Source organism: Haplochromis burtoni, unplaced genomic scaffold (assembly GCF_018398535.1).
Source record: "Haplochromis burtoni strain Fernald_Lab_line unplaced genomic scaffold, NCSU_Asbu1 Contig_408, whole genome shotgun sequence".
NCBI classification, from domain to species: Eukaryota; Metazoa; Chordata; class Actinopteri; order Cichliformes; family Cichlidae; genus Haplochromis; species Haplochromis burtoni.
In genome coordinates this window covers 128,190-148,679 of record NW_024582769.1, presented here as the reverse complement: position 1 = coordinate 148,679, position 20,490 = coordinate 128,190, and the positions used below count along the sequence as shown (strand labels likewise).

Genomic DNA, 20,490 nt, shown 5'->3' with positions numbered 1-20,490 from the left:
TGTGTGTCTTGTTCAGTGGTGGTCGTCTTTCAGCCTTTCTTACCTTGGCCATGTCTCTGAGTATTGCACACCTTGTGCTTTTGGGCACTCCAGTGATGTTGCAGCTCTGAAATATGGCCAAACTGGTGGCAAGTGGCATCTTGGCAGCTGCACGCTTGACTTTTCTCAGTTCATGGGCAGTTATTTTGCGCCTTGGTTTTTCCACACGCTTCTTGCGACCCTGTTGACTATTTTGAATGAAACGCTTGATTGTTCGATGATCACGCTTCAGAAGCTTTGCAATTTTGAGACTGCTGCATCCCTCTGCAAGATATCTCACTATTTTTGACTTTTCTGAGCCTGTCAAGTCCTTCTTTTGACCCATTTTGCCAAAGGAAAGGACGTTGCCTAATAATTATGCACACCTGATATAGGGTGTTGATGTCATTAGACCACACCCCTTCTCATTACAGAGATGCACATCACCTAATATGCTTAATTGGTAGTAGGCTTTCGAGCCTATACAGCTTGGAGTAAGACAACATGCATGAAGAGGATGATGTGGACAAAATACTCATTTGCCTAATAATTCTGCACTCCCTATATTACTGCTGAGTGTGAGACACTGGAGGAGAGCCATGATTTAACCTCACTGAGGCAGGGAGAGAGGGTATGGGTGGAAGGGTGAGACTGGGTTTGGAAGGAACATACAGCTGAGTGTCAGCTGTGTAGCAGTGAAAGCTAATATTTATGTGGAAGCACTTCAGTGATGAATAACAGAGGCCCCAACACTGAACCTTGGGGAACACCGGCAGAAACGGGAAATGAACTTGAGGTGAACCAGGCAGGGAGGGCAGTCTTTCCAGAGGATGGTGTGGGAAATCAACGGCTCAGCTCAAGAAGGAGGAGGATGGCGAGGAAACTGGAGTCAGCTGCCATCAGGACGTTGGTCGTTTTGAATAGTCGTTCCCTGTGAAGTGGATGGAAAGCAGACTGGAGTTGTTCATAGAGATTATTGTTGTTACTGAGACGTGTGTGAAGCCGAGAGGAGACAGTTTTCTCAAGAGTTTAGGAAACAAAGAGGAGATCGGATATTTAAATGAATTTATTTGTACCAGGCTTTTTAAGAATGGGAGTAAAGGAGGCAGGTTTCAATGATGAAGGAACAAGTCCAGTACTGAGGGAAGACTGAGTAATAGTGATGATAATGGGGGCCAATGAGGTCTGACGGTTTTTAACGAGGACAGTGGGAAGAGGGTGGAGCTGACAGACAGATTGAATCCTTATTGGTACATCCGATCCTTGGAGGAGAGTCAAACTTGAAGATGGTTGAATGGTAGACAAGGAGGGAGCAAGGAGCTCCAGCAGAGGTGTCAATGTTAGAAATGTGGGTTACGGTAAGAAGGAGTCTGGAGGCCTGGTTACATCCACGAGAACAGATTAGACCACATGAGTATGTCATTGTTGTGTGTATGAATAAAGTGTGGTTGTCAGGGGTTAAAGGTCAGAGGTGTCTGCAGCCTCCTCCTGCTCATGAATCCTGTTGATGTGCTTCCAGGTGGAGCGTCACCGCGTCCTGCAGCAGAGACTGGAGCTGGAGCAGCAGAGCCTCTTGGGGGCCTCCGTGCCTCCTGCCGCAACTCCGTCGGGTCCTCAGGTGGGACCGACAGCGGGTCCTGCCCCTGGAGGGGACGGTTTGTCTCAGATGCCCTTTTTCAGCTCCGAGCTGCCCCAGGACTTCCTCCAGACCTCCAGACCTCGACCTCAGCACCACAGCCAGATGGCAGTGACCTTTCCCCTGCAGGCGGGCCTCCGCCAAGGCTTCACGGCGAGGCCTCTACTCCCTGGAGCGCCCCCTGTTCCAACAGGTGAACCCCCCATGAACGTGGCTCCTTCCAGCCTCCAGACCAGGCCGAGGCTGCCTGGCCTGACAGGACCCTCAGCCCCAGGGCAGGCACACCCAGCTGGGATAGGAGCAGCAGGAATGCCCTCCTCCCATTCGGCAGGGCAGGGACATCTATTCGGACACGACTCCTCCTCTTCCTCTCCCTCCACTCCTCTGGCCACTTCCTTCCCCTGCTCCTCCTCTGGTGGCCCCGCCTCCCTCATCCAGCTGTATTCTGACATCATCCCGGACAATAAACCGAATAAGAAGAGGAGTAGGAAGAAGGACGGGGAGGAAGCCACAGGAGGAGGGGGGGCCAGGACGCCACTGTCCTCGCAATCGGATGACCTCACTGCCCCTCCCACCCCTGCTGTCTCTGACACTGCGTGCTCCACACCCACCTTTGGCAGCATGGACCAATCAGAGCTGTCTTTCCCTCAGAGCTCCTCCCTCTCTGGTCTGGCCCCATCATCAGAGCTGGAGAGGCAGCTGTCCATCATCTCTGCAGCCCAGCAGAGAGCCTCCGGGCTGGGCTCAGAGTGCCAGAGAGGGCCCCTGTCTGCAGCTCTGCTGAAGGTCAAGGTGCGCTTGTTTTCACATTTCATCCCACTTGTGCTGCAGTGGTACTGTAGTGATGCTGTGATAGTGGATGAACTATGGTATTGTGTGTCACTTTCCTGGGTCTCTCTGCAGGAGGAGCGCGAGGAGGCCGCAGCCTGTGGAGCCAGGGTGGTGAAGATGGAGGAGGGCCGGGCAGAGCCGTTCTCCCCCACGTCTCCTCATCAGGCAGGCGATGCAGGTAAGGAGCTGCTCAGACACCTGCTAAGGGACAAGACCTCCCCTGCCAACACGCCATCGCCCATCACCCAAGCTCCGCCTATCGCCCGGCGACAGCTTTCCAGCGATGGCTGTCGATCTGAAGAGGAAGATGCACCTGGTTCCCATGGCAACATGGTGAGGAGGTGGCCAGGGCAGACAAATGGAATGTCATGTGACCTTTTAGTTAAAAAAGCTGATCATGTGCTCCACCTCCAGGTGGTGAGGGACGGTCCTGCCTCAGAGCTGCTGGACGCCTTCGGCAGGAAGAAGACGCAACGCTGCAAGAGACCCGCCCGGCCCGACAAAGACCGAGCTCCTCCCAAGTACAAAAGGAAGAAGAAGGAGGAGGAGGAGAAGCTACTCCAATCCTGCTCCACCTCTTCCTCCTCTGACCCGGTGGTGACACACCTCAGACAGGTAGAGCCCCGCCTCCTCCTGTTTACTGAGCAGGAAGCAGATGTCTGAAAGTTTAAACCTCTCCCCTCCATCAACAGCTGGCAGTGCTGCCTCTCATGGAGCCGGTCCTGGGGGTGGATCTCAGTCTGTTCCCCCCATACGGCAGTTCCTCTCTGGGCCGAGACTCCAGGCTGAGCGGCTCCTTCGGCAACGCCTGCCTGGATGGAGTCACCGACTACTACTCCCAGCTCATATACAAGGTACCGCTGCATGGGTACTGAGGTAATACTTTAGTAATGGTGTGGTACTGCTGTTTAATTTTACATCACTTCCTGTCTGCTCCTCCAGCAGAACAACCTCAGTAACCCCCCCACTCCTCCGGCCTCCCTGCCACCGACGCCGCCTCCTGTTGCCAGGCAGAAACTGGTGAACGGTTTCGCCACGACAGAGGAGCTGACCAGGAAGGAGGTCGGCGAGCAGGATGGTGAGAGGCTTATTTGACCCTCTTCTTTGTCTGACAGGCACAGGTTAGCCTGTGCAGCTGTGACAGTGTGGCCGTAAGTATGTGGACACCTGACAGCTGCACGAGAGCAACAGCTGATCTCTTCCTCCTGTTTCTACCTCAGTGAAAGGTGTGTCTGCTCTGAAGCTGAAAGGGGAGGAGCTTCTCAATTTAAACCATCCCTCCAAGACAGTGGATGTGCCTGCCTCCCTCCCAACCCCACCCCACAACAACCAGGAGGAGCTCAGGTTAGCCCCGCCCCTCAGATGTGAAGCCAAATGCCTCGTCGTCGTCTTGAGTCGTGCTGACTTTTCTTTGTGATTTCTCATCCTCAGGGTCCAGGACTCGTCAGAGCAAGATGACCCCGACAGCTACGTTCCATCGTCGTCCCCGGAGAGCGTGGCGGACATAGAGGTCAGCCGGTACCCCGACCTGTCCTTCATCAAGCTGGAGCCTCCCTCACCCTGCCCGTCGCCTACACTACCCATGATCCCCTGTGCTTGGGGGAAAGGTGAGTCAGCCACAGCGTGACTGGAAGATGTCGCCTGTCTGTTCTGACTGATGCTCACCTGTTGCTCACCTGTGTGCAGGCTCTGCAGTCAAACAGGAAGTGAAGACTGAGACCAACCATCAGGGACTTCCTTCCTGCTCGAACACAGACCTGGTTACCATAGCAATAACCCTGAACCCCACTGCAGCCCAGGTAAACATCTCTTGCTATTAATGTTGATGTATCAGTAGCCCCTCCCCCTGGTCGTCATTGCTGTGACCCTCTGTTTCCAGAACGTTCCAGGAGTGATGGCGGCAGTGGCGGAGCTGCTGCGGGTCCCAGTCCCTGTGAACTACCAGCTGAGCCGAGCGTCCGGTCCCGAGCAGAGCTCTCTGGCCCTGCTGGCGAGCGTGCAGGTGCCGCTGACGCAGGTGAGATCGCTGCACCCCGCAGCATTGTTTCATCGCTGTCGGCGCTGAGCGTCTCTCCAGGTGACTGACAGCTGTTTGATGTGTTCACAGGGTTCATCCGCCACAAAACAGAGAGCGGCCGCCACAGGAAACACAGGTCTGCACACACACTCGCACACTCACGCACGCACACACCTGTGCATCTGTTCATATCTAACCGTGTCTACAGGTGTCAGAATGGACTTCAGCCAGCAGGGCGGCGCTGCCACCACCAGGTCTCAGTGCTGCAGCTACTGCAAGGTGTTGCTGGGAAACGGAGTCCGCATTGTCAGGGAGCTCAAACAGGTTAGACGCCTCAGAGGAGACGGTCAGAGTGACCTCACAGTGGACAGGAAGTCACCCTCTGTGTGTGTGTTACAGGAGGGTCAGTCCGGACCCGGCTCCAGCTTGCTCTTCTGCAGTCCCAACTGCTCCACCCTCTACACCAACGACCTCCAGAGCAGGTCTGCAGGCACCAAGGTGAGGCCCCGCCCACACCGCAGGTGTCCCAGCCTTCATTTGGCTGATGTGTTTGGCGCTGAGATTAGGCACAGACAATGGTTTAGTTATAATCATAGTGGTAGCTGTTACGATTGGCTGCTGTGGGGGGTGGGTGTGTTTTCTTGTTTTCTTCTTCTTGGTTTGTTGTTCCCCTGGTGCAGTTTAGTCTGGGGTCAGGAGTTCAGGTAGATTTCCCACAATGCACTGCTTTAACACCTGTCCCGCTGTCAGTCTGCAGTCCCTGTCCTGCTCTCCGGCTCCGAGTGCCCCCCTCCCACCAGGGTGCAGCACCAGTACACCAACAACATGTCCTCCATTGCCGTCCACGCCCTCCCCCGTGCTCCCTCCTCGCCTCCCCCGACATCCTCCTCCACCCCACCTCTCTTCTTCCCATCTGCCTCTGCCATCACCATGGAGACCAGGCCTCGCATGGACAGCCTCAAGGTGGGCGTGGTTACCTGTGAACTAACATTGTACTGAGTCAGGTCATTGATTTGAAGACTGACTATTTGACCGGCTTACAGGTGAAGGTAAAGTTGAAGCCCCGCCCCTGGGCAGTCCCAGGTGAGGAGGACTCACTGTCATCGTGCCATGGAAAGAGGATGAAGAGTTCCCGCTGGCGACGCTGGAGTGTTAACATCACACTGAGCAGGTATGTTAGGGACCTCATTTGAACCTCACCTACTAGTTTTTGGCACCTGTGGGGGAAGGGGCGGAGCCTCTGCTCCAGCAATGACCACTGTGGCACGTGGCACCACGACGCCCTCAGCTGCGCGTTATCAGACCTGGATGTTCTGTCATCAGTAATCTTTCTCTTTTTCACGCAGGGGTACTTGCATCTCTAATGAGGCGGTTGCCTTGCCAACACAGGATGAAGTGGATGAGCTGTTGAAGAACCTGGGGGCGTGTCTTCGTCCAGACCCATTACCCAGAGACCAGCGCAGGTGCTGCTTCTGTCACCAGCAGGGCGATGGCCAGACAGACGGACCGGCCAGGCTCCTGAACCTGGACTTGGATCTGTGGGTGAGTGCGCCGCTCTCTGCTCGGAGTCTCCGGTGGCGACGCGGTGCGGCACATTCACCTGTCGTCCATGTGTTTGTGTCCCAGGTGCACCTTAACTGCGCCCTGTGGTCCAGCGAGGTGTACGAGACTCAGGCGGGTGCACTCATCAACGTGGAGCTGGCTTTGAGGCGAGGACTGACGCTGCGCTGCGCTCACTGCCAGCAGACCGGCGCCACGAGCGGCTGCAACCGCCTCCGCTGCACCAACACCTACCACTTCACCTGCGCCTCGCAGGCCCAGTGCACCTTCTTCAAGGTAAGTGCAAGGCCGAGTTACACCTGAGCTCACGCCCACCGGGCACTCCTCCTCACCCTGCGCCTCCTCTCTTCTCCAGGATAAGACCATGCTCTGCCACCTCCATAAACCCAGGATGGTTCCTCTCAGCGGGGACAGGTCCTGCGGCAGCTCACCCTCCTCCACTCCCGGCTCTGCCCCTGACCCGGCGGCTGTGATGGCCTCTGACCCGTACGACTCAGAGCTGCGATGCTTCGCGGTGTTCCGCCGAGTGTTCGTGCAGCGGGACGAGGCGCGCCAGATCGCAGCCGTGGTGCAGCGTGGTGAGCGGCAGCACACCTTCAGGGTCGGCAGCCTGCTTTTCCGTGCCATCGGCAGGCTCCTCCCACAGCAGATGAGAACCTTCCACAACGAGACGGCCATCTTCCCCGTCGGTTACCATGCTAACCGTATCTACTGGAGCATGCGCCACAGCAACAGGTAAGAGCAGCAGCGTGCAGATTATCAATCAGAATCAATGTGCGGTTGCCACGCCCACCGCTGTGCTACATCACACCGCCCACTTTTCTCTGACGGAAGACAAAGTTTAGATCTGCAGGAAGATGTTTATGTTAGGAGCTTTTACTGTGAAAGGTTGCAACAGGAAGAAGGCGGTCTGACACAGAGTAGTGATGGAGGTGTCGGATTACCAACCACAGTGTGAGAGGGTGTTTACCTCCCTCTGCAGTGATTGGTCTGATCACAGGTAGACGTCAGCAGTGATTGGTCGGTCTGATGGCTCTCTGCTCGTGCTCCGCAGACGCTGTAAGTACATGTGTTACATCGAGGAGGAGGAGGGGCAGCCGCTGTTCAAGGTTAAGGTGGTGGAGAAAGGACACGATGACCTCATTCTGACCGGACCCACGCCCAAAGGTAACCATCACCTGTGTGTCTGCACCGACTGTCATCAGAAGCACTGCTGCTCCTCAGGAGCACGGCGATGACCCAAAGTGTGTGTGTGTGTGTGTGTGTGTGTGTGTGTGCGTGTCGTGCCCAAGTGTGTGTGTGTGTGTGTGTACTGTGTGCTAGCTGTTGTCGGTGTGATCAGATCCTGCATCCCGTCTCCCAGATGAGGATCTCCAGCGGGACTCTGAAGCTGTTCCCAGTTTACCTGAAAGGAGAAGATCTGTTTGGTCTGACCACGTCTGCGGTGACCCGAATCATAGAGTCTGAATCACCCCGCACAGCAACACACACAACACACACACACACACACACACAACACACACACACACACACACACACACACACACACACACACACACACACACACACCTTCAAACAGGGACCCAGACTCACCTGTTCTCTGTGTGTTTCAGTTACCTGGCGTGGAGGCCTGTGAGCGTTACACCTTTCGTTACGGCAGGAACCCCCTCATGGAGTGGCCTCTGGCCTTCAACCCGTCAGGCTCCGCCCGTTCCGAACCCAAAGCCTGTCAGGCCAAAAGGTACGTGCTCTGAAGCAATGATGTCACTTTGTGTCAAGCTGCTGATGGAAGTGGCGGGCGGGTGGGGCAAAGTGTAGCTGCTCTGCATTGTGTTGTGACATCGTCAGTGTGGCTGGGACAGAGATCTGCTCAGGCCTCCGTCACAGGTTTCTGTAAAGCGCACCCACAGCTGCCTGACGCCCTCCTCTCCCCCCTCAGACCCTACCTGCTGGCCAGCATCGCCCCCAGGTGTCAGGGCTCGGTGGGCTCCATCGTGGGCCTCGTCCCCGGCGTCATCTCTCTGTCTCCGGGCGAGTCCGTGGCCGGCGCTCACCAGGGACGCCACTCCAAGTCCTCGCAGTACCGCCGCATGAAGGCTGAGTGGAAGAGCAATGTGTACCTGGCACGCTCCCGCATCCAGGTGGGTCACCTGCAGCACAGCCCGAACACTTGACCGCCAACGCAAGACAGGAAGCTGACTGTGTTTGTGTGTGTGCTCGCAGGGTCTCGGACTGTACGCTGCCAGAGACATCGAGAAGTGCACCATGGTCATCGAATACATCGGGACCATCATCAGGAGTGAAGTAGCCAATCGCAAGGAGAGGCTGTACGAATCGCAGGTAACACACACAGGTCTGCGACTTCTGATGTTCAGATCGGAGTCACGTCGACTGAAAGCTGTCATCTGATTGGTTTGTTCACATGTCACACAAACATAAACAGTCAGTGACATCTGTGTGAAGGGGGTGGGGCCTGCACGTCTCACCTCCAGAGGGTCATGTCTTTCACTCGGGTTGTGTGTCTGTGTGCAGAATCGCGGCGTGTACATGTTCCGGATCGACAACGACTACGTGATCGACGCCACCATCACCGGGGGACCCGCCAGGTGAGTCCAGCTCAGACCGGTTCAGTGCTGATCTCAGACCTGCACACATATGACCCAATGAGCCCTTCCTGTACAGACGCTCAGGTGAGCGCCCCCTGCTGGGGGACTTGAAACACCTCTCCTGGGACGCATCAGGTGTTCTGGTGTTTTAAAGCTGTGGGTGAGCAGCAGCTCAATTTGAGCTCCTCACCTGTCGTGCTCAGACACTCCTCAGAGGAAACTTTCCTTTCATCTGGTGCTCACAGGTGAGGGCGGGGCTGTGGAAGGGTCGCAGCTCCGCCCTCGCTCTGAGTGCTCATGGTGTTGGGAAAACACACCTGAAAGTGTCCTCGCTCCAGGACACAAACCGCTGAGGCGTGACGTGATGACATCACAGCTCAGCTCCAGTGTTTTTACTGCCCCTCTGAATTTTACTGATTCATGTTTGCAGTGGAAATCACACGTGATGTAAGAAAGTCACATGCGATGAGCCGCTCGGGAATAAACCAAACGTTAACATGTTATCTTGGTGACGTGTATACCTCGTGTGTTATTGTGCCGGAAGTGAGGCGTTCTCACTGGCTCTAGTGACCCTTGACCTCTCGGTCAGCTGACAGCTGGTGGGGTAATGGACGTCTCTGAAAGAGCAGAGCACTTCTTACAGATGTCATGTCCAGATAAGTCGAGCAGATATTTGAAATTTACTTATCAACATTCATTAAAACTTTATTTATGTCACGGTCCCAAATTTTTATCCGCTCTCCTCCGACATCCCCACGTTTGAGTTTCAGACTAAATGCATTCTGGGATATTTGGCTGCCCCAAGTCCAAGTTCAGGTGTGTTCGGGGGGGGGCGGCTGCTCAGGTGGCTCTGCATTGATAAATACCTGAACCAGCCGAGTTCTGATAAACTCAGAGAGCTCAAAGTGAAAACCTGATGAAGGATCCCAGCAGGGTGCAGGAATTTTTAATAGTGTTGATTGGTCTGTTGACCTGTGAAAGACCCGCCTCTGTGTGTGATTGGCAGGTACATCAACCACTCATGTGCTCCCAACTGTATCACTGAGGTGGTGACTGTGGAGAAGGAGAACAAGATCATCATCAGCTCCTGCAGACGCATCCAGAGAGGAGAAGAGGTAAGGCCCGCCCTCCATCAGTCAGCATCTCAGAGCGTGTGTGGTTACTGATTACTGCCCCTCCCTCTCCAGCTGTGCTACGACTACAAGTTCGACCTGGAGGACGATCAGCATAAGATCCCGTGTCACTGCGGAGCCGTCAACTGCCGCAAATGGATGAACTGAACACACACACACACACACACACACACACAGGCAGCTCGCTCTCTGTCGATCGCCTCCCCTGTGGGCGGAGCTTAACTTCATATCAACACAGTGATAATAATGAAAGTGATTGCTTTGATAACACAAGTAATGATAATAATATTGATGATGGGGATAACAGGTCAGGGTGGGGGTTATATATGCGCATGGGTGGTGTCAGAAGCTTGTTTCTGAGGGCGTAGCTGTGTTGGAGAGTGGGCGGGGCTTAAAGAGGCTGGTCCTCTGTGTATATTGTGTGTAAAAATGAGCACAGATGTAAATTTGAGATCAGAGAATGTGTTGTCTTTAACTTGCACTAAAACACAAAAACAAGAAAAATAGAGACTTTATTCCCTGGCCCCGCCCACCCCACTCCTGCCCCGCCCACCTCCATTTGTTAATTTCCTGTAAAATAAGAGTTTTTTTGTATTTATTACTGAATGAAGCTATTTTCTAAACCTGCGGTGCGTTCGAGGTCCGGTGTGGCGGTGTGTAAATACGTGTACCATAGATGAGAGAATTGCACACAGAGTTTAAGAAGCCCTCCACCATCCTCACCACCGCCAATCAGCTGCAGCGTTTCAAGTACAGTTTGTGTTGCTGACCCGGCACCGCATCCCGATTGGACGGACTGTGAAGCGAGTCGGGCAGGCGTCACCGCGGCCTTCAGGCGCCGAGTCCCGCTGCCGTGTACATAGGAGACTGCTGATGTGTACAGAGACGACACGAAGCCTTTTTTATTATTACTGGACGTAACCGTGATGATGAAGATGTTTGTTTTTGGGAAATATGGTGACTCTGATTTAGAATCATTTACAGAAAAATAAAATATTTTACATGTTGCTCTCGCCTCATTCTGTTCTGTGTGCATAGCAACAGTCACATGACCACCTCAGTGTTTCAGTGTATTTGCTGTGTGTTTCGTAACGACTGGCTCTGTTTCCTGTGATGCCTGGTTGTGTAAGCGGGCTTCATGCCCTCCTGTGATGAAAGCTGGAGTTGTGTTTGTACAGACCGAGTGGGGGTGGGTGGGTGCGTGCAGCAGTGTGGAAACATGAAAGGCGTCAGAAAAGTGAAGAACAAGACGTGACGGCGCCGCCTTTAGAGCCATGAAGTTTCAGCAGAAATCGCCACCTCTGGTTCTGTAAGATTCTCTTGTCACATCAGCGCCATATTTCCTGTTTCCTCACTTCCTGTGGGTCAACAGCTGGTTTACTGTTGCCTGGGTGGATCCGGGGGCATTTCATGGTCTGTGAGGGTGAGCAGGAGCTCTGAGGTTGTGGGCTGAAGCTGGAGTCAGAGAAACAATTTTACAGGTTTGATGATCAAATACAGCTCAGACATCGTCACCTGAGAGCGCTCATGTCTCCAAGACGCACACTTCCTCTTATGTAGTCATCTGACTCCTGTAAATGGACAGGGGAGGAGCACAGATCCAGCAGCTGATGACCAAGATGAGGAAATCAGGATCTTCTCTCTGAGACGGAGGCGGGTTTATCCCACCAGCACGCTGCACATCGCCTGCTCCTGACCAGGTGAGCTGTTCAGAATACGTTACCATGGTGCTTTTGGATAGTTGTATTTTGAACATGTAAATATAACTCAAAAGTAAAGGCGTTGCATGAATCTCTGTATGTGTACAGCATTTATGTGTGAAGGCTACGCCTCACTGACACATTAACCTCACACCCCTCAGGATACAACAAGTCATAAAACCTGTGGGCTCCACCCACTGGTCAGGTTAATAACATGTGCTGATAAAGACTCCGCCCCTCTAAAAGCAGATAACAGCTGAATAGACCTGAAGTCTCTGCAGCCACGGATGGAGCCATTTGAAGTCTCGAAAACTAAAGGAAGGAGCTTCAGTGCTTCCTTTATTGCCTCCTTTAGCAGAGGAGACACTGAATTGTCCTTTACAGGAGGACATGTTCATTAATGCTGTGTTTTCCATCCAGTGCAGTGACCTGCTGATGTGAGTGAATCAGCATCAAAGCTCTCTAAAGATGCCGAGCTTTGTCAAAGTGACTTCTGTGTGTGTACTGCACGCTTCAGGATGTTAGAGACAAACGTCAGTCACAGGAAGTCTGAATAAAGGAGAAGTTACTCTGGATCAGCAGCAGAGACGCACACGTCACTTCCCCTCTGAGGTTCTTCTTTATCTGACACACTGGTGTGTGAACGATGTAACAGCCTGTGTCTGCAGTCCGCTTTCAGGCTGCTGGAGAGCAGATGAACGTCTCCCACGTCCAGCCTCACACTGTGAAATAGTCCAACTGTCTAAGCTTCACTTCTCAGCCCTCATCAGTTCTCCTCCACATCAGGCTGTTTTCTGCCAAAGTCATGGAAAAGCCTTCTAAAATATTCCCCCACAGCTCGGGTCTTCTTATCCTGCCTTTAGGATTTAGAGCAAAGCTAAGTGGAATAAAAAGTCCCATAAAACCAACATCGAAACGTAAAGTTTGTTGATTAAAATATTTTCTCAAACTAAAATGGGAAGAAACAAACTACTGAATATGACTGACACTCACTGAGTTTGATTTAGGTTTTTGAGTCACAACAGGGCAGATGTCCACATATGAGAGCAGAGCTGATTCAAAGCAAGCAGCTGATGCTGAAAGGCTTTTGTCCTCGAGCAGGTTGTTCCAGAGTTCAGTGCTGATGGCAAAACCTTCAGATTTAAACTCAGGAACAGTCACATCAGACTCTTGAGTTGCCTTGTGTGACACAAATCTTATATTTTATTTGAGGGTTAGTTCAAGATGCGCTCATTAAAATCTGAAAGTTTAAATTCAGTTTTTATATATTAAATACAAATATCCATCCCTCCACTTTCCATCACTTTTCCTATTGCTGTCCCAAGTTGGCTGTAGGGCAGATGACCTCGCCTTAGACTGCAGAATACTTTGGGGTACAGAGGGGTTCATGGTCCTCTAAGTGACTGCAAATCATTTTCAATTCAGTTCTATTTATAAAGCCTGAAATAACAAGAACAACAGTCGCCTCAATGTGCTTTATATTGTACGGCCCACTCTACAATAATAGATTCAGAGAGAAACCCAACAATCATATGACCCTCTATGAGCAGCACTTTGGCGACAGTGGGAAGGAAAAACTCCCTTTTAACAGGAAGAAACCTCCAGCAGAACCAGGCTCAGGGAGGGGCGGGGCCATCTGCTGTGATTGGTTGGGGTGAGAGAAGGAAGACAGGATAAAGACATGCTGTGGTAGAGAGACAGAGGTTAATAACAGATATGGTTCAATGCAGAGAGGTCTGTTAATACATAGTGAGTGAAGAAGAAACACCCAGTGCATCATGGGAATCCCCCAGCAGCCTACGTCTACTGCAGCATAACTAAGGGAGGATTCAGGGTCACCTGGTGCAGCCCTAACTATATGCTTTAGCAAAAAGGAAAGTTTGAAGCCTGATCTTGAAAGTAGAGATAGTGTCTGTCTCCTGAATCCAAACTGGAAGCTGGTTCCACAGAAGAGGGGCCTGAAAACTGAAGGCTCTGCCTCCCATTCTACCTTTAATCCCCAAAAGTTGAATGTGTTCATCTGGACCCCATGGGTTCTCCAGGGTTAATATTGATATTGACATCATACTTGGAGAGCTGTCAGTATATTTCTGTTATATCCCCTGATGTAAAATGTTCTGTTCTTATTTAAACAGCTAACTGAATTTAATCTAACACTAAAAATTCACGAGGAAACATTTTCCCTGGGAACAAAAACAGCATGGTAATACGTGGAGATCCTGAAAAGTGCTCCAACAATGATCACATTATATTTGAAATATTTGTTCAGTTCTCTTCCAAACCCCAGCAGCTGTGTGCTGTAGGTTTGAGTGTTTACTAAAATAGAAATAAAAGCGTTCTAACCTGTTTGTTTCAGGCATACATGTGTACTATGTTTATTAAGATGGATTAAGCTTGTGTTTCAGTCATGTAGTGATTGTGTTTAACTGTATGAAGTTTATTAGACATTATGAAACAGACAATACAGAAAAGCCAATTTTGTCAAAGTCACTTAAAAAAAAAAGAGATTTAACTACATCATGTGTAATTTCCATTCCAAATATTAATCACAGTTCAGAGGGGGCGGCAGTAAAAACTCCTGATGTCATGAAGTACACCGCTGCTCCAATTGTAGAATGATTGTCAAGTCAAGTCAACTTTATTTGTCAATTCTGCCACATGTACAGGACATACAGAGAATAGAAATTTCGTTACTCTCAAACCCTAGTGATTAAAAAATGCAAATGAAATAATTAAAAAGTATTGTGCTGCATTCTCGGAAAGCCTGGACTCCCATGTGAACTTATGAAGAATGGACTTGCATACTTGAGAATGGAAAAACGGCCCCGGTTAGATACCACATTTGGAAGATGGTACATCAGGATTCAGTGTCCCTAAACTCCCTTAAAATGCTGTTAAAGCTTGGAGCTCTTCCAGACTGGGACCTCTGCCAGATGCTCCCAGCCGACACTCATATGTTTGAATGGGCCAGGCCTTCTCCACCATCTGGTCCATCTCACCCCTAGGTAGCAAGTGAAAACCAAGCTTCACTTGCTGAGTGTACAAGGTGTAGAGCTGCAGGTCTTGTGATATGATTACAAATACCCGAACATCAGTTGGGTTCACATAAGGTAGATCGTTCTTCCCAAACACCTTTCAGGGACTGCAAGATGGCTGAGTATTCTGAACTATTGTTTGTGGTACAAAGCAAAACCAACAATGAGGACCCGTTAATTGGTCCAGGGAAAAAACTTCCTCATCCTCTGGAGAAACCCAATATCCAAACACAGAGCTGGGGCCATATATATAAAAGTATACCCACCCCTGTTCGCTGCCTCTCAACAAGAGAAACAGAGAAAGAGAGAAAGAGAAAGTAGAACAGAGTCCAGCCTTAATCCAAGAAACTGCTTCTAACATGACCTGTTTGTTGAGGTGAACCCAAATATTTCTAGCCAGTACTGGTAATTCTACATCAGCCGCAGGTTTTCTCAGTACTATAACTTCACTGCAGTGTGTAAACAGAAGATTCCATCAGAAACCGGGGTGCTATGATGTGTTGCAATAAGTGATATGAGACCAGCTGATCCTGATTCACTGTACCGCATTCTGTCATAGATCAAAGATGGAGTCTGAACCAGACCAGCCAGCTTTATCAGCTCCATCCGCAGGTAGGAGCTCAGTATTTTAGGACATTAACACAGAAACACACAAAGCTCAAACTGACCAATCGTAGCTGTCATTTCCTTCAAAGAGTGAGGTAGGATGCATGCTTATTATGTCTCTTTTTTCCTGTAGAGGATGAGCTCAGCAGGGTACGGTGCAGCTTTGTTTGGAGGGTTTCAAAAGAAATCGTCACACAGCTCCTGGAGGCTCTGGTAACGGACCGTGTCCTGAATGATCTGGAGAAAGCATCAATAGTGGAGGGGAACTCGGTCACAGCAGATAAGGCTCGTGACTTGATTGACACAGTAAAGAAAAAAGGAGGAACTGCCTCCAGGATAATGATCAGACATCTTCAGACCATAGATCCGACTCTCTCCTCTGAGCTGCATTTGTCCTTTGAGCCATCTGCGCAGCCAGGTGAGCTCTGTTTATTGTTATGATGGTTTTATTGCTCAGTTTACTTCAATTCTGAGAGATTTAACTGTGTGTGTGTTTAACTGTAAATAAAGGTTTTTTTCTGTTGTGAATATATTGAACCCTTTACTTAATATTTTAATTACAAATCCTCTTTTCTCTTCAGAGCTACATTTCTCTGGACATTTCTGTATCTCATTTAAAGTTTGTTGCTTTTTGATTGATCCACGTTTGTTATCTGCAAAGACACTGATATGAAAATTGTGTCTTTGTGGTTGGTGAAAACACATGAACCTCCTCATGAATGAGCTGAAAAACGTGAAAATCAAGAAGCCAGTAGTTACCCAGTAGTTTCCTCGTTTCAGACACTGAAACTGGATTATTTCCATTTGATGGATAGAGGGTTAATTCCATATCCCAATCACTAATTTTGGTAATCGGGAGTCAGTCCGCCAGGGTCTCCGCTCCTGGACCCTGCCCAACACAAATTGCACCTGACCCCTACGGTGGCTCCTGCAGGTGGTTAGCTCTCAGGAGGATGGGCCCATCTCCCTTTTTTGGGGGGCCTGACCCAGATAAATGGAAGATGGTGGATGGATTGTTAGAGAGTTTACTTTGTGTGGTTTGTGACATAACTAATTTGTTAATGGTAAAAAATTCATTGTCAGGAGAGAGACCTGACTCACCCTGAGAGGAAGGATTTACTCCATCAGACCCTGAAGACCTAAACAAACCGTCACAGTGTCGTATGTGGGAACATGTGCTGAACGACCACCTTCCTCAGCTTTTACGAGTCTCTCTTTATAATTGCTAACATGATAGCTGTATCTGATATGAGTGAATGACAAGGTCTTAAAAGAATAAACAATCCTGGTTGGGGGCTGTTCAACTCAAGCTGTTTGTTGGCCAGACTGTCAACCTTGCTTTGGTTCTTATGTCTCTGCTAATAATAAAGGGAGGGCCTGGGGTCCTCGCTTGTCCTCTGTGCTGATGTGTAAAGGAAGAATCATCCTGATTCCCTTATTTAACAGCTTCTACCAACTGTAAAGTGTAATCTCTATGCTAAGAAAATAGTAAATGCATTAAAAGACCCTAAAAATAAAAAACTCAAAATGTTTGAGGATATTTCTTTGTTTGATAAGTCACTGCAGCTCTAACCAATGCAGTTATCTGGCTTTGTTGTCTGGATTCCAGCTTTTTAACTGTTGACTGAAGTTTTTGTTGGTTCATGAACTTCTAACCTACACTGAGTTTTGTTTGAATGACTCCAGGGATAAGTGTGTCACAGTGATTTGTTTATGAGTTATAATAAATCAGTTTAGCTCGAAGTCATAACTTCATAACCGTAGACTTGGGTTTAAGTCACATTCACATATAGATGCAGTTGAATAACTTTTTCCTCATACTGTGCAGACCACTCTACAGGCAATGATCTTATTGACAGTTTTTGTTTCATCCAGAGACTCTTCAGGCCTGTCACCTCAAACTCAATTCAAACCTGAAACAGAAGTTCCAGTGTGTGTTTGAGGGGATCCCTAAAGCAGGAAACCCAACCCTTTTGAATGAGATCTACACAGAGCTCTACATCACAGAGGGAGGGACTGCAGAGGTCAATGATGAACATGAGGTCAGACAGATTGAAACAGCATCCAGGAAACCAGACAGACCAGAAACAACCATCAGACAAGAAGACATCTTTAAACTCCCACCTGGAAGAAAAGCACCAGTAAGAACAGTGCTGACAATGGGAGTGGCTGGCATTGGGAAAACAGTCCTAACACAGAAGTTCACTCTGGACTGGGCTGAAGGTAAAGCCAACCAGGACATCCAGTTCATGTTTCCATTCACTTTCAGAGAGCTGAATCTGCTGAAAGAGGAAAAGTTCAGCTTGGTGGGACTTGTTCATCACTTCTTTACTGAAACCAAAGAAGCAGGAATCTACAGCTTTGAAGACTTCCAGGTTGTGTTCATCTTTGATGGTCTGGATGAGTGTCGACCTCCTCTGGACTTCCACAAAACTACAATCCTAACTGATGTTACAGAGTCCACCTCAGTGGATGTGCTGCTGATAAACCTCATCAGGGGGAAACTGCTTCCCTCTGCTCGCCTCTGGATAACCACACGACCTGCAGCAGCCAATCAGATCCCTCCTGACTGTGTTGGCTTGGTGACAGAGGTCAGAGGGTTCACTGACCCACAGAAGGAGGAGTACTTCAGGAAGAGATTCAGAGATGATGAGCAGGCCAGCAGGATCATCTCCCACATCAAGACATCACGAAGCCTCCACATCATGTGCCACATCCCAGTCTTCTGCTGGATCACTGCTACAGTTCTGCAGTTTGTCATGAAGAACAAAAAGAGCGAAGATCTGCCTAAGACTCTCACAGAGCTCTACATACGCCTTGTGCTATTTCACCTAAAAACAAAGGACATCAAGTGTGATAAAGCCACAGATCCACACTGGAGTCCAGAGAGCAGGAAGATGATTGAGTCTCTGGGAAAACTGGCTTTTGATCAGCTGCAGAAAGGAAACCTGATCTTCTATGAATCAGACCTGACAGAGTGTGGCATCGATATCAGAGCAGCCTCAGTGTACTCAGGAGTGTTCACACAGATCTTTAAAGCTGATGAGTATGACATGTTTTCAGAAACAGTCTACTGCTTTGTCCATCTGAGCATTCAGGAGTTTCTAGCTGCAGTCTACATGTTCCACTGTTTCACCAACAGAAAGACAGAGGTGCTGGAAGAGTTCCTGGGAAAAGACTGGGAACATAAAACAGAGGTGCTGGAGAACTTTGTGGGGAAAGACTGTAAGGATTATCTATTTGATTCTTTATCTGATGTTGATGATGGTGATGATGATGATGATGATGATGATGAAGTTTCATCCGAGTGTCTGTTTCTCAAGAGAGTCATGGAGAAATCCCTCCAGAGTAAAAATGGCCACCTGGACCTGTTTGTTCGCTTCCTTCATGGCCTCTGTCTGGAGTCCAACCAGAGACTCTTAGGAGGTCTGCTGGGTCAGACAGAGAGCAGTTCAGAAACTATCCAGAGAGTCATTAAGAGTCTGAAGAAGATGAACAGTGATAAAATCTCTCCTGACAGAAGCATCAACATCTTCCACTGTCTGATGGAGATGAACGACCTCTCAGTACATCAGGAGATCCAAGAGTTCCTGAAGTCAGAGAACAGATCAAAGAGACTCTCTGAGATCCAGTGCTCAGCTCTGGCCTTCATGCTGCAGATGTCAGAGGACGTTCTGGATGAGTTGGACCTAAAGAAGTACAACACATCGGTGGATGGACAACGCAGATTAATTCCAGCTGTGAGGAACTGCAGAAAGGCTCGGTAAGTGCAGATCTCTGTCTCTATGCACATGTGTGTTCCTGCGTTGTGTCTGACAACGAAAGGTAAAAAGAAAGACTTACAAGTAAATCCAAGGCCTCCAAGGACTTCCAAAGCTTGGAGGTCCTAAAAGTCAGTATACCAATAACAGTTTGGGGTTTAGAACACATTTTGTGTAATTATAACAATATGTCATTTATGACCCGGTTACACGCAGTACAAGTCAAGCTGTTAACAAGCTGTAGAGTGTAAAGGCCAACCCCAGCTCCTGAAATGTGTCATAGAAAAACAGTTTCTAAATCAGTCCTATTTCATTACAAAGCCTGGTTGAATTGGTTTGTGTTCACAAGTTTTTCAGAAGGTAGAAGTCAATGTTGAAGTTCACACAATCATCTGTCCTTATCTCTAAATATTGAATTCTTTTAATAGGGAATTATGGTCCGGTCTGACTGTCGAGTAGTTCATTTCATTTGTTACACTAAATGTTCCACAGACGTTCCACAGAAAGAGGTCGGTTTGGATGAGGTGTGGAGATGACCAAATGCAGGACTAAAAGAAAAAACTGAGGAATTTTTTTTTTTATTGTCACAAACAGACCAAAATGAGCCAAAGTCCAATTGTAAACAGGGACAGAGCACAAAACAAGACACGTGAGAAAAGTGATTATCAAAGTAAAACAGGAAAAGAAATAAATAGGGAGATGTGAAGCTCAACAGAAACATGATAAGAGTGAGAGGGGAACACTGAAGGTATCACAGAGAAGACAGAGGGGGGCAAAGACGAGAACATCGGGACCACAAGAAAGAACATCAATAAAATTAAAGAAAGAACCAAAAGTTCACAAACTGGTCACTGAGCTGAACTCAGTCAAATATCCTGAGTCACAGTTAAAATGTTTTTCTGATGGAGATGGCCTCAGGAGTCTGTGGAGTCAGGCGTGGGGTTAGAGCAAACCGACAGACTGAGGAGGATTCCTGTTTCATGTCAGTCAGATCAGCTGAAGCACTGATGTCCAGAGCACAATGTCCAACAGGAAGTGTCCAGCTGGGTTATTTTGTTGTAATGTTTGTGTCATCACAGGTTAAGGTGGTGTGGACTGTCAGAGTCTCACTTTCAATGTGTGACCTCAGCTCTGAAATCCAACACCTCCAGTCTGATTCAGCTGGACCTGAGTGGAAACACCCTGGATGGTTCAGAACTGAAACTTTTGTGTGCTGGACTGAAGAGTCCAAACTGTAAACTGGATGCTCTGAGGTCAGTTCACTGCCTGCAGCTGTTAGTTACTATCAGACTACAAGGTAGTTGTCTTTTTTTTAAATTTAAAATCAGTTTCAACCTTGTGTTCAAATGTTCAGTAATATATTTGGTTACTATCTGTGGAGTGAGTTAGTGATGCGATTGGAAGGCACTCAGGATTTTTCTCTATCTGGAGCTTGCCGAATCCAACACTTTCATCCTGGCCATCACAATTCACCATTGTGTTGTTTGTTTGGTGGTGTCCATCTCAGAGCAGTTTTTGTGCTTGTGTTCTAGTCTGTACACATGTATGTGTGTGTATGTTCCGGGGGAACACCAAGGCGTTCCCAGG

At 49.2% G+C, this 20,490-nt stretch overlaps 2 protein-coding genes across 4 annotated transcripts in view; both read left to right on the top strand.

Annotated features, from left to right (window-relative positions):
* The window catches only part of LOC102300782 (histone-lysine N-methyltransferase 2C), a gene marked incomplete in the record, with an annotated part of 48,143 nt that extends 37,335 nt beyond the window's left edge, over positions 1-10,808 (top strand). The window contains 25 exon segments of the mRNA XM_042213016.1: positions 1,538-2,446; positions 2,558-2,818; positions 2,900-3,100; positions 3,178-3,339; positions 3,428-3,563; positions 3,706-3,829; positions 3,917-4,092; positions 4,172-4,284; positions 4,365-4,502; positions 4,593-4,638; positions 4,711-4,826; positions 4,902-5,000; positions 5,253-5,465; positions 5,546-5,673; positions 5,849-6,044; positions 6,129-6,338; positions 6,418-6,797; positions 7,117-7,242; positions 7,386-7,527; positions 7,676-7,803; positions 8,002-8,203; positions 8,286-8,402; positions 8,595-8,668; positions 9,675-9,783; positions 9,856-10,808. Coding sequence (XP_042068950.1) covers positions 1,538-2,446; positions 2,558-2,818; positions 2,900-3,100; positions 3,178-3,339; positions 3,428-3,563; positions 3,706-3,829; positions 3,917-4,092; positions 4,172-4,284; positions 4,365-4,502; positions 4,593-4,638; positions 4,711-4,826; positions 4,902-5,000; positions 5,253-5,465; positions 5,546-5,673; positions 5,849-6,044; positions 6,129-6,338; positions 6,418-6,797; positions 7,117-7,242; positions 7,386-7,527; positions 7,676-7,803; positions 8,002-8,203; positions 8,286-8,402; positions 8,595-8,668; positions 9,675-9,783; positions 9,856-9,948 — 4,599 coding nt within the window.
* A 111-nt stretch (positions 10,809-10,919) lies between these two features.
* Positions 10,920-20,490, top strand: part of LOC102300480 (protein NLRC3) — a 12,472-nt gene continuing 2,901 nt past the window's right edge. Inside the window, exons 1-6 of one of the 3 annotated variants that reach the window (XM_042213027.1) lie at positions 10,920-11,501; positions 15,103-15,148; positions 15,276-15,560; positions 17,018-18,437; positions 18,642-18,905; positions 19,983-20,156. In XM_042213027.1, coding sequence (XP_042068961.1) covers positions 15,103-15,148; positions 15,276-15,560; positions 17,018-18,437; positions 18,642-18,905; positions 19,983-20,156 — 2,189 coding nt within the window. In that variant the 5' untranslated portion in view covers positions 10,920-11,501. Of the gene's footprint in view, positions 11,502-13,459; positions 15,149-15,275; positions 15,561-17,017; positions 18,438-18,641; positions 18,906-19,982; positions 20,157-20,490 lie in introns of those variants that run through there. The other 2 variants (XM_042213026.1, XM_042213028.1) reach the window with 2 other exon arrangements.